Source organism: Garra rufa, chromosome 18 (genome assembly GCF_049309525.1).
Source record: "Garra rufa chromosome 18, GarRuf1.0, whole genome shotgun sequence".
Lineage (NCBI taxonomy): Eukaryota > Metazoa > Chordata > Actinopteri > Cypriniformes > Cyprinidae > Garra > Garra rufa.
The window spans coordinates 43,518,500-43,530,897 of record NC_133378.1 but is presented as its reverse complement, the minus strand read 5'-3'; the positions used below and the strand labels follow the sequence as shown (position 1 = coordinate 43,530,897).

Sequence of the window (12,398 nt, the reverse complement as noted above, 5' to 3'; positions counted from 1 at the left end):
CAAAATATTGTCTAATTAACGTTCTCAATAATCCCAGAAAAAACTAAGATATAATTTTTTGTCAATATTGCACACCCGTATGTTATTCAATTAATCTAATAATTTGTTGATAATAATTGTTTAAATTAATATAATCATTAATACTTTTTTGACTCATCAATTTTCCTAGAAATGGTTTAAAGGCCGAAATGTAAATTTATCATTTTATAAAACTTTGTTTTAAATGTCTTAAAAAGTCTTAATTTAAGCTTAAAAATCCTGCAGAAACTGTGTAAAATAGGCATTTTATTTAAGAAAAATAAACTACAATGTGTCTTAATCTTTTTTTTTCCACTATATTTTTATTGATCTATTAATTGAAGGTTTTAAACCCAAATGGGCTTATAAAAGTTCCTAAAATTCACTATAAGAGATACTAAAGTGTATTTTAACAGTTGTGTTTTACAGATGTACTAATTTAAATACTGAATTATTGATTTCATCAGCTAATGAGAATGATTTGATCAATTTATTCATTTTACAAAGTTGTAATTAAACCAAAAAATACTGAAGTGTTTTAGAATAAAAATTTTAGTCCTTCCACATCAAATTTTCATACTTAGTTCAGTGTGTCACTTGCTGATTCTTTGTAATTCTTGTCAGATTTACTAATGATTTCTGAATGTAAATTCTACATTAATTTCAGATTGTACGTATGAATCAATAACTCAATAAATTGTAATTATTTAATAAGTAAATGAAAATATATTTAGCTCAAACATGAATTGTCTTTAACTGTTATGAAAATAATGTCACAATGCAAAAAATAGGCTTCATTTTCTTTAAGCAACAGTTATTTATTAATTAAAGCATTTAACCCCAATGAGGTCTCAAATAACTATTCATTATGTTTTATTAAAATCAGCATACAAAAAAAAACATTTTTTAACAGTTTTGTTGAACTAATTAATTAAATACTACTTTATGATTTTTTCAGCTAATGAGAATTTTGTTTTTCATGTTATTGCAGTGTTAAAATGATTTTTCTAAGCGTAAACAGATCCTTGTAATTCTGTTATTCTTCTTGTAATTATTTGTGAAATTTACTAGGAAGTAAAAAAAGGAGTGAAAATTATTTCAAAGTAAACCTTTTTTTCCAGTGTATTGTGGTGAATGTGCCGTGGAGATGATCTCCGGTCCTGAGTGTTGAAATGTTGTTGAAGTGTCTGATTTTGGGCCTCTCATGATTAGTGAGTTCCACCTGTCCGTGTTTCAGAGTGAACGACAGCATCCTGTTCGTGAATGACGTGGATGTGCGTGAGGTCACTCACAGTTTTGCGGTGGAGGCGCTGAAGGAGGCGGGGCCGATCGTCCGGCTCTACGTGCTCCGACACAAACCTTCCGCAGAGAAAATCACAGAGCTCAAGCTCATCAAAGGCCCTAAAGGTGAGTGAGTGAGTCAGTGAGTGCTCGAGTAAGTGAGGTGGGCGGGGCTGATGCTCAGCTGATCTGATTGGCTGATCCTGTGCCGCAGGTTTGGGCTTCAGTATCGCGGGCGGCGTGGGGAACCAGCACGTCCCTGGAGACAACAGCATCTACGTCACCAAGATCATCGAAGGAGGAGCCGCACATAAAGACGGACGTCTGCAGATCGGAGACAAGATCCTCGCTGTGAGTTCCAACTTCTGAGATGTAGATCAGATTTGTAGAAATATGTCACTGCGGTGAATGGGTGCCGTCAGAATGAGAGTCCAAACAGCTGATAAAAACATCACAATGGTCCACCAGTAATCCACTCCAGCCCATCAGTTAACATCTGGAGAAGACAAAAGCTCAAACAAATCAATCATTAAGACCTTTTTAACTCAAATCCAGAGTCTATAATCTATAATAACGCTCCTCCAGTGAAAAAGTGGTCTGGTCTGAATCAGGTGGGAAATCTGCACAGATCAAGCACTAAACAAATATGTGGCTGGATTTAGATGTGAGAGACAACAGGAGATGGACTTTTTCACTGGAGGATTAGGGGTGTTCAGTGATGCTGGTTAGTTTTATCGAATGTCGCTGATCTACAGTGTGTGTGTGTTTGTGTGTTTAGGTGAATAATATGTATCTAGAGGATGTGATGCATGAGGACGCTGTAGCGGCGCTGAAAAACACCGGAGACGTGGTTTATCTGAGAGTGGCCAAAACTCTTCATCATCATCAAGACGCCTACAATCCTCCTGACATCACCAGCTGTGAGCGCACACACACTCCCACACGCTCATCACACTCCTACACACTCACGCAGCTGATCTCTGACGTCTGTGTGTGTCTCTGCAGCGTATTCTCCTCATATGGACATGTCTGATTACCCACAAGCCCTCAGTCCCTCGTCTCCACGCCGCTACTCCCCCATCCCTAAAGGTCTGCTGATGGGGGACGAGGACATTCCCAGGTCAACACACTCATCTTTATATACACACATCATACGCTGCTTTTATGAAGTCTATAATACTATAGTCTACTATAAAGGGATCACAATACCCTGCTTTAAAAAATGGTACAATTCCACATTTTACTAGTACTGCTACTTTAGGAAAGCATTTTGATAAGAGCCGTGTTAACACTGTTTATTTAGGGTCCTATGATTAACGCGAATCAGAAAATTTGAACTTATGCCAACTGAATTTACTGTATAACACAGAATATTATGGATTTTGTCTATTTAAATGTGAATACTACATGTTCTGTGTGAATGAATGACGCAGACGCACGGTTTCGTTCACCAAACATATTGAAGCACACAAGACACTCGCTGTGTTTTCAGCGATATATGAGTACATGAACACATAAAAATCATCTCTAGAACTGCTGTCAGAGTCTCTTCGTCAGCATTTTAACGTTACTTTTGAGAAAAAAAAACATTCTCATATCATATACAAACAGAAAAGTAAAGGCAGCAACCCGTCAAAATAAAAGTTTGGTTTAACTTGACAGAAATATTACTTAACGCAATGATAGTACTACTATTAATACTAAAAACATTATTAAAACAATATTTACCAGACAAATTATTTACCAGAATTTATTTACAGGAAAATTGTAAATACACAAGACAGTATTTCTAAAAAACCAAAAATAATAATAATTCTTTATAAAATCTAATTGATGATTAAAATTGAATGAAACTATTAAAATGGCATGCAGAAAATTAATAGAAAACAGAATTGGATCAAAATAAAGCGGAATTTGAGAAAAATAACACAACGTATTTTATAGGGCCTTAAAATGTAATTTTTTTTTCAACTTTTAAGAAATTGCTGTTAAATCATGTGTTTCATTATTTCAATTAATTAGACATGCCTTTTGATTCATATTTTTTAAATGTATCCATTAAAATACAGTCTAGAAAAATTCAAAACGGTAAAAAAACTAAATCCAGAACATTTTGTTTTTAATTCAGAAAAAAATAAAACAGAATTTGAGAATAAAACAATTCATTTGTGCCTTTATTTTATTGTATTTGTCCTTTAGTTTGTTACTTGCATCAAAGTTTCATCTAAGATAAAATAACAAAAATGACAAGATATAAATTGTTATTGTGAAATAAAATGAAATAAGCTTTGTCTTTTTAGCTCTTATCAAAGTTGCAAAGATCTCTACATAGCTGTAGGCTCACATCCAGGCACTGGCATGTGATTTTTATTATTTTAATATTTTTAAAGGGGAATCAAATGCTTTTTTAATAAATAAAATAACATCATCTGTTATTTACTTTACCAGTCGTTCTGTGTTTTTGTTGTAGTATCAGTTGAGTAGCAGTATCTGAGTCAACATTTTGGTTTGGTGACAGCACTAGTCTATAATGATACAATGAAACAAACATTAAACACATATGATATTATGTGAAGTTCTGTTCTGTGTCTGTAGGGAGCCGCGGCGTGTGGTCATTCTCAGGGGTTCTACGGGTCTGGGCTTCAATATCGTGGGCGGTGAGGATGGCGAGGGGATCTTCATCTCCTTCATCCTGGCAGGAGGAGCTGCTGATCTGAGCGGAGAGCTGAGGAAAGGAGATCAGATCCTGAGTGTACGTCTCACACACACAAACACACACACGAGAACACACTGTTACTCCAGCGTTGCTGTAATATTGTTGTGATGTTGCAGGTGAACGGTGTGGATTTGCGACATGCGACTCATGAGCAGGCGGCTGCGGCGCTGAAGAACGCAGGACAGACGGTCACCATCATCGCACAGTACAGACCAGAGGGTGAGAAAGTCACCACAGAGAACTGCAGCCATAATAACACTGTCCTGACAGAGCCAAGCAGCGCTTCATATGTGTGTGTGTGTGTGTGTGTGTGTGTGTGTGTGTGTGTTTAGAGTACAGCAGGTTCGAGGCGAAGATTCATGACCTGCGGGAGCAGCTGATGAACAGCAGTTTAGTTTCTGCCGCGGCGTCATTACGGAGCGGGAAGAGAAGCTTCTTCATCAGGTACTGAACACACAAACACACAGAGTCCAGAACAAAGACTGAATACTTCACAACATTAACTGATGTGAATACAGAATACTGATTTTTTCATATTTCATTAAGACAATATTTGGCCAAGATACAACTATTTGAATTTCATATTTGGACTTCACATCGCAATATTATCGTATTGTGAGATTTTGATGTTTTGATTGTTAAATCCCTAGTAAGAGTTAGTTATGTGATCAACTATGAACTGACTTTAACTGGAATATTGACTTTTGACTATTGTCCTCTTTTTTCAAAGGGGTCATCAGGTGCAAAACTCACTTTTCCATGTAGTTTGAACATTAATGTGTGTTGTCAGTTTGTGAACACAACCACCCTACAATGATCAACATACACCCAGTGGTATTTGTTTAATCTTTAAAAGTAATTTCCCCTTTCTAAAATCAGCTCATTCTCAGCTTCTTGTCATTGTGATGAAACACAGTTGATTGACATGAGCGCCTTAAACTTAAAATGAGTTTTTACAGAGCTGATTTTGACAAGGTAAAAGCGTGTTTTTTACACTACTATTGAGAATTTTTAACCAAAGTATATTTGAGTTTTCATTAAGACCCTAAAGAATCACATGTACTTGTGGAAAATGGCCATCCACAGCAGAATTGAATTTTGTTTGTATAATTGACCAACTGTTTTCTGTTCAACACTGTGAAGCTGCTTTGACACAATCTGTATTTTATAAAGCACTATAGAAATAAAGGTAACTGGACTTCTGAACACAAACAACTCTGTGTTTGTGTGTGTGCAGGGCTCTGTTTGACTACGATAAGACGGCGGACGGTGGCTTCCTGTCGCAGGCGTTGAGCTTCAGGTTTGGAGACATTCTGCAGGTGTTCGACTGCAGCGATGAGGAGTGGTGGCAGGCCGGAAAACTCACTCCACACGGAGAGCTGGAGGAGACCGGATACATTCCCAGCAAGAGGAGGTGTGTGTGTGTGTGTGTGTGTGAGTCAGTGTTTGACTGATTTACAGTGACTCTGAACACTAATCTGTGTCTGAACATCACCCGCAGCAGCTGATCAGTGTGTGTGTGTTTCTGTAGGGTGGAGAGGAAGGAATGGTCCCGTCTGAAGACGCGAGGCAGAGAAGCTGTCGGCGGTGAGTGAGTGCGTTTGAGTCTGGTGTGTAGCTGACGGCGGGTCACGTGATGCTGACGCTCTGTGTTTGTTTCAGGACGCAGCGAATACATTGTGAGCTATGAGACGGTGATTCAGGCTGAAGGTGAGTCTGGAGTCTCTGGATGACACTGATGTCAGAGTGTGTTCTGCTGACTGACTGTGATGTCATTTCCTGTCCCGCAGTGCACTACGCGCGTCCAGTCATTATCCTCGGGCCGAGCAAAGACCGCGTCAATGACGATCTGCTCTCGGAGTTCCCCGACAAGTTCGGCTCCTGCGTCCCACGTAAGAATTACTGTTGTTTTAGTATCACTGAGGTTTTAAAAATATATATTTTTATATTTTCAGGCATCCTTTTTTAATCATTTTTATTCAATTTAGATTTTTTTCAAATACACTGCCGTTCAAAAGTTTGATATCAGTAAACTTGTAATGTTTTTAAAGAAGTCTCTTCTGCTCATCAAGGCTGCATTTATTTGATCAAAAATACAGAAAAAAGCTGTAATACTGCAACATGTTATTACAATATAAAATAATAGTTTCTATTTTAATATGCATTAAAAAAATTTCCTGTGATGCGCAGCTGAATTTTCAGCATCATACTCCAGTCTTTAGTGTCACATGATCCTTCAGAAATCATTCTAATATACTGATTTATTATTAGAATTATCTTTTATCAACAGTTGTGCTGCTAAATATCTTTTTTGAACCTGTAATATTTCATGATTCTTTGATAAATAAAAGAACTGCATTGATTCACAATATAAATCTTTTCTAACAATATAAGTATTTGCTATCACTTTTTATCATTTTTAACACATCCTTGCTGAATAAAAGTATTAATTTCTTTCAGGAAAAAACAGAACAGTAGTGTATATTGTTAGAAAACCTTTCTATTTTAAATAAATGCTGTTCTTTTTTACTTTTTATCAATCAAAGAATCCTGAAAAAGCATCACATTTACCAAAAAAACTTTAAGCAGCACAGCTGTTTCCAACATTGATAATAAATCAGTATATTAGAATGATTTCTGGAGGATCATGTGACACTGAAGACTGGAGTAATGATGCTGAACATTCAGCTTTACATTACAGGAATAAATGAGATTTTAAATGTATATTAGAATTCAAGAATGTTATTTTACATCATATTAATATTTCACAATATTACATTTTTTTCTGTATTTTTGATCAAATAAATGCAGCCTTGATGAGCATTAGAAACTTATTTAAAATACATTAAAAGTCTTACTGATCCCAAACTTTTGACCGGCAATGTATGGCCATATGACTTTTTGTGGTTTTAGTTATTTTAGTACATCAAGTGAAACTAAATGGAAAAAAGAGAAACATTGCTTTAGCAACTAGATGAAATTAAAATTTGTGACCCTGGACCACAAAAAAGTCATAAAGGTCAATTTTTGAAATTGAAGTTTATACATCATAAGTGTATAAACTGAATAAATAATCTTTCCATTGATGTGTGGTTTGCTAGGATAGGACAATATTTGGCTGAGATCCAACTATTTGAAAATCTGCAATCTGAGGATGCAAAAAATCAAAATATTGAGAAAATCGCCTTTAAAGTTGTCCAAATGAAGTTCTTAACAATGCATATTACATTATATTCAGAAATTACCTTTTGATATATTTATGGTATTATTACAATGTATTATTGGCTATTGCTACAAATATACCTGTGATACTTAAAGGTTGTATCAGCGATTTCTAGCCTAAAACATAAAGTGTCAAATTCAGCTGACCTTTATTCACGATCCGCTCGCTGCCTGCCCCATAAATTGTCTGTGAAAAAACCGCGTCTCTCTGGTCAGCCTAGGGTCCGAGATATGCCAAAAAAACAATCGGCGCTATCAACAATAACCTCAGATAAACAAACCGTGTTCCAACCAATCAGCATCAGGGGGTTCGTGTTGTGGACTTTCCTACTGGTGCAGGGATGTGAGGGAGGCGGAGCGAAAGTCCACAACACCAAACCCCTGACGCTGATTGGTTGGAACACTGTTTGTTTTTGTGTGGAAAGGTTGGTAGTGCCGATTGTTTTTTTGGCATATCTCGGACCCTAGGCTGACCAGAGAGACGCGGTTTTTTCACAGACAATTTATGGGGCAGGCAGCGAGCGGATCGTGATGAAAGATAAGCTGAATTTTACACTTTATGTTTCAGGCTAGAAATCGCTGATACAACCTTTAAGACTGGTTTTGTGCTCCAGGGTCACATTTTAGTATCAGTTTTTTTTTTTTTTTTTTTTTTTTTTTTTAGTTCAACTTTTAGTGTTTCTGTCATTTTAAGAGTAAAATTTTGAAGAAATTTTTTTTTAGTTTTAATTATTTAAGTACATTTCTGTAGGTTGTAAGGAATCTTAATTCACCCTTTATGCAAAATAAGGCATAAAAAGATTTTAATCAGAACAGGAAGTCTTAAATTCCTAAAGTTATTGCATTAAATGTTGCATGCACTGCAAAAAAAAAAAAAAAGATATCTTCCTCAGTATTTTTGTCTTGTTTTCATTACTACTAGAGATGCAAAATAATTTTTTTTTGAAAAAATGAACACAATTAAATGAGTTTTTTAATGAAAACTAAAAACTATTTTTCCCTTTGAAAAAGTTGATTTTTCTGGCAGAAGATTCACTAAAGAGCCACTTCCTGTGTTTGACAGACACGACGCGGCCTAAACGCGAGTACGAGATGGACGGCCGCGACTATCACTTTGTGTCATCACGAGAACAGATGGAGAAAGACATTCAGAGTCACCGGTTTATCGAGGCCGGACAGTACAACAACCACCTGTACGGCACCAGCGTCCAGAGTGTCAGACAGGTGGCAGAACAGGTGAGAGACAGACACACACACAGACAGACAGATGGAGAGGTAGATGAAGAGACACTCATCAGCCGTGTGTTTGTGTTTTCAGCAAGGGAAGCACTGTATCCTGGATGTTTCAGCGAATGCAGTGAGGAGGTTACAGGCCGCTCAACTTCACCCCATCGCCATCTTCATACGACCCGCATCCCTGCAGAACATACTGTGAGTCTGAGTGTGTGTGAGCAGCATAACCGAAATCATTCCAAAATAAAGTAATAAGTAATAAAATAGTAAATAAATGATCTCGAACAATGAGGTGATGTGATCAAACAGAGGCGTGCACTAATGATCAAACATGTGGTCAGTGTGGAAGCATTTAAAACTGTCCGAGAAAGACACAAAAATCATTCCAAGCAGCGACAGCGAGAGACTGTTTAGAAGCGCATCGCATGTCTTCATGAGGAGAGAAAGGTTACTGTATGATGACTGAAATCATCCATTAGTCAATCAACTCCAGAACGTTCTGTTGTCTAATACACCAGACACCAATTGTGTTTATTCTGACAGCAGCTCCTTAGCCAGGGTTCAAAGACCAAAGATGACAATCATTCACAAATCTGCTGCTGCCAGCAAACACTAGGACTGAGCTCTTCTTGCGGGTTTACCACTAAATAAAAGACAACATTCAGAAATGATAGTATTGGCATTGTACTGTTGTTCTGTAAAATAAAATAAAACAAAAACAATTCCAACAGCTCTATTAATACATTTATTCTAACATTCTCCTTTGCTCAGCAAGGCTGCATTTATTTGTACATTAAAAACACATGCCTGATTCAAGAAGGGGTCTTAAAAACGTATTAATTTTAAGTTAAATTGTGGTTTGTTGGTAGGCTTTTATGTCTACTAGAATGTTAAAAATGTTTAGTGTAAAGTAAATATTTTTAAATTGTTGTTTTGTCATTTTTTATTTTTTTTGAAAAGCAAGACAAAACTGTAAAAAACACATTTTGGCTATTTAATTTATGCAATGATGGAAAATATCGGCAAAATACAAGGAAAAAAAAAACATGTTCGGTAATCGGCCTTCAGCCTAGAGATTAATTTTGTTCGGCTTCAGCCAAGAACTTTAATTTCGGTGCATCCCTACTTTGAAGGTATAAATCACATGATCAGTAGCGTGTTGTTGTTCAGGAACAGAAAGTGCTGTTCACAGTGTACTGCTGTCGTGGTTGGTTGACGCGGTGTAATGCTTGTGTCTGATTTCAGAGACATCAACAAGCGTCTGACGGAGGAGCAGGCCCGAAGAGCTTTAGACAGAGCCGTCAAACTGGAGCAGGACTTCATCGAGTGTTTCTCAGGTGAAGCATCAGCACACCTGCATATGCAAATCAGCTCTGATGCCATTAGTTAACCACTCTCTCTGCACTCAATCTGAACATCAAACCAGCCCTGTTTTAGTCTTATAGTTTGTAATATTTTGAATTAATAGCACATTTTTCATTTTAATTTTAGTTAGAATTTTAGTATTTTTCAGGGTTCATACAAGGTACTTGAATTTGACTTTTTGCCATTTAAGGCCTGGAAAAATCCTTGAAAATAGTAATATTCCTGAGGAGGTGCTTGAAAAGCGCTTGACTTATTGGAAAGACAATGTATCTGTGAAATAGACTGGAATTTCACGTATAGCAAATCATTTGTTTTAGATAGGAATGGGTTGGTTTGAATGATTCAAAACAAATGATTCATGGTCCCTGATTTGAAGTCCCAAGCTAAATCAAATGATTTGTGAAACATTAAGTTCTGATCTAAGTCAGATGATTTTTGTTTCTTAAATATTAGAAAGCATCAAACATTAATGCAGTACAGTTATAAAATCAAAACAAAAAAATAAGAAAAAAATATACACAAATACAAATCCCTTAAGAAAATTATCTGTGGTTTTACTATAGTAAAAGCTTACTATACTTTGTAATGGTAAATTGGCATGTGCTCCACTTTATTTTTGCCATTTTTTTATTAATATGTTAGGGTTAAATTTGAAAGAGAAGAAATAGTTTGATAAGTCAGATCTCTTTGTCCTTGAAAATTAAAAAAGTACTGCTTTAAAAGTCCTGCAATTTCATTTTATAGTTTCTGTACAAACCCTCTTTTTGTTGTGGGTTTTGTCATTTTTATTAGTTTTTTTTTTTTTTTTTCATTTTTAATGTATTTATTTAAATAATTTAAATAATATTTTGATATAGTTGTTATTTTCACGTTCTATTTTCACTCTAATTTTATTTGTTTTTTTGGCATTTTTTAATTCATTCAAGTGTTTTTAATCACATTTATATTTTAAATTAGTTTAGATTTTCACGTTCTATTTTAATTTCAGTTGTAGTATTAGTCATTTTGTTGTGTGGTTTGGCATTTTTATTAGTTTTCAAGTCTACACACTGCAAAAAATGCTTTTCTTACTTAGATTTGTTGTCTTGTTTCCAGCCAAAATATCTAAAAAAAAAACTAAATCAAGAAGGATTTTCTAGACAAGTAAAATTCTTTACAAAAAGTATTTGCTTAGAAGAAGCTAAATAATCTGTCAATGGGGTAAGCAAAAAAATCTTTTTTCAAACAGATTGACAGATTATTTAGCAAAAATGCACTTAATTTTAACTTGTTTTTTTCTGAAAACAAGAAAATAATTTGTAATATTTAGACATTTTGGTTGAACACAAGACAAAAAAATCTAAGTAAGAAAAGCATTTTTTGCAGCGTATAGTTTAAATTCCTTTATAATTCAATTTGAAGTATTTTAGTTTTCCAGGTTAAACTAAATGAAAATTAAAAATGTTGCCTTGGAAATAAGTTTTGTGTATTTTATTTTATTTTATTTCAAATAATGGAAATATTATTTTCTATGGTTTTAGTTTTAGTTTACGATAATAAACCATATTGTGTTATCACAAAGGATCAAGTCAAATCCAAGTTTTGTTGTCATTGTGTGTTTAACGGGTTAATAATGTTCGTGTGTGTGTGTGTGTGTGTGTGTGTGTGTGTGTGTGCAGCGATCGTGGAGGGCGACAGCTTCGAGGAGATCTACCACCGTGTGAAGTCTGTGATCGAGGAACAGTCTGGACCTTATATCTGGATCCCAGCGCGAGAGAGACTGTAAACACACACACACACACACACACACACACACACACACACACACACACACACACACACACACACATCAGGACTTCCAGCAGGGGCTCATGGGAGTCTCAGGTGTGTGTGTGAGGGTCAGTTCACTGCGTCCGGCTGCTGGAGCTCATATCACGGGATGATCTTCAGATTCACACCAACAGCTCATCAACATGTTGTAAATATGCGTCAAATATGCGTCCGTGCGCACCGGTTTCTACGGAGTGGGCGGGGACGCTTACCTCATCGCCATGGCAACAGTTCATTGTGGGGTCAGATAAGGTCATAAACAGTGACCGGGTCAAAACATGACAGTGTTGTGTGTGTGAACTAGCCTTAACACGTGTGTGTGTGTGTGTGTGTGTGTGTGTGTGTGTGTGTGTGTGTGTGTGTGTGTGTGTGTGAGTGTGTGAGTGTGTGTGTCTCTATGTGTGTGTGTGTGTGTGTGTGTGTGTGTGTTAATGAGTATTATTACTATTAATATTATTACTATTCTACAGCTGTACATACAGATTCAGACGATCTGAACCAATGGGGCTTTAAACACATGAACACTGCACTTCTCTGAGCCAAAACTACCCACAATCCACCTCTCCGCCCATAAGACCACACTCATGCCCACACCCACGCGACCCATAATGCACCGCGCTCGGTCGACGACATTCAACCAAAGTGTTTTTCTGCTTTAGTTTGTGTGATTATGACGTTTGAGTTCGCTTTGTCATTTCAGACTCATTTTCACACACTGACGGACGCATTTAAACCGGCGACGCCACAGCCGCTC

General features: G+C 36.3%; 1 protein-coding gene across 2 annotated transcripts in view; it reads left to right on the top strand.

The window, feature by feature from the left end:
• The window catches only part of dlg4b (discs, large homolog 4b (Drosophila)), a 40,085-nt gene extending 28,455 nt beyond the window's left edge, over nt 1-11,630 (top strand). For both annotated transcript variants that reach the window (XM_073822620.1, XM_073822621.1), the window contains 15 exons: nt 1,256-1,425; nt 1,514-1,650; nt 2,078-2,219; nt 2,305-2,419; nt 3,895-4,051; nt 4,132-4,234; nt 4,348-4,459; nt 5,253-5,429; nt 5,547-5,602; nt 5,678-5,725; nt 5,806-5,907; nt 8,301-8,473; nt 8,556-8,668; nt 9,716-9,807; nt 11,494-11,630. In XM_073822620.1, coding sequence (XP_073678721.1) covers nt 1,256-1,425; nt 1,514-1,650; nt 2,078-2,219; nt 2,305-2,419; nt 3,895-4,051; nt 4,132-4,234; nt 4,348-4,459; nt 5,253-5,429; nt 5,547-5,602; nt 5,678-5,725; nt 5,806-5,907; nt 8,301-8,473; nt 8,556-8,668; nt 9,716-9,807; nt 11,494-11,600 — 1,804 coding nt within the window. In that variant the 3' untranslated portion in view covers nt 11,601-11,630. The remainder of the gene's footprint in view (nt 1-1,255; nt 1,426-1,513; nt 1,651-2,077; nt 2,220-2,304; nt 2,420-3,894; nt 4,052-4,131; nt 4,235-4,347; nt 4,460-5,252; nt 5,430-5,546; nt 5,603-5,677; nt 5,726-5,805; nt 5,908-8,300; nt 8,474-8,555; nt 8,669-9,715; nt 9,808-11,493) is intronic.
• The last annotated feature ends 768 nt before the right edge of the window (nt 11,631-12,398 follow it).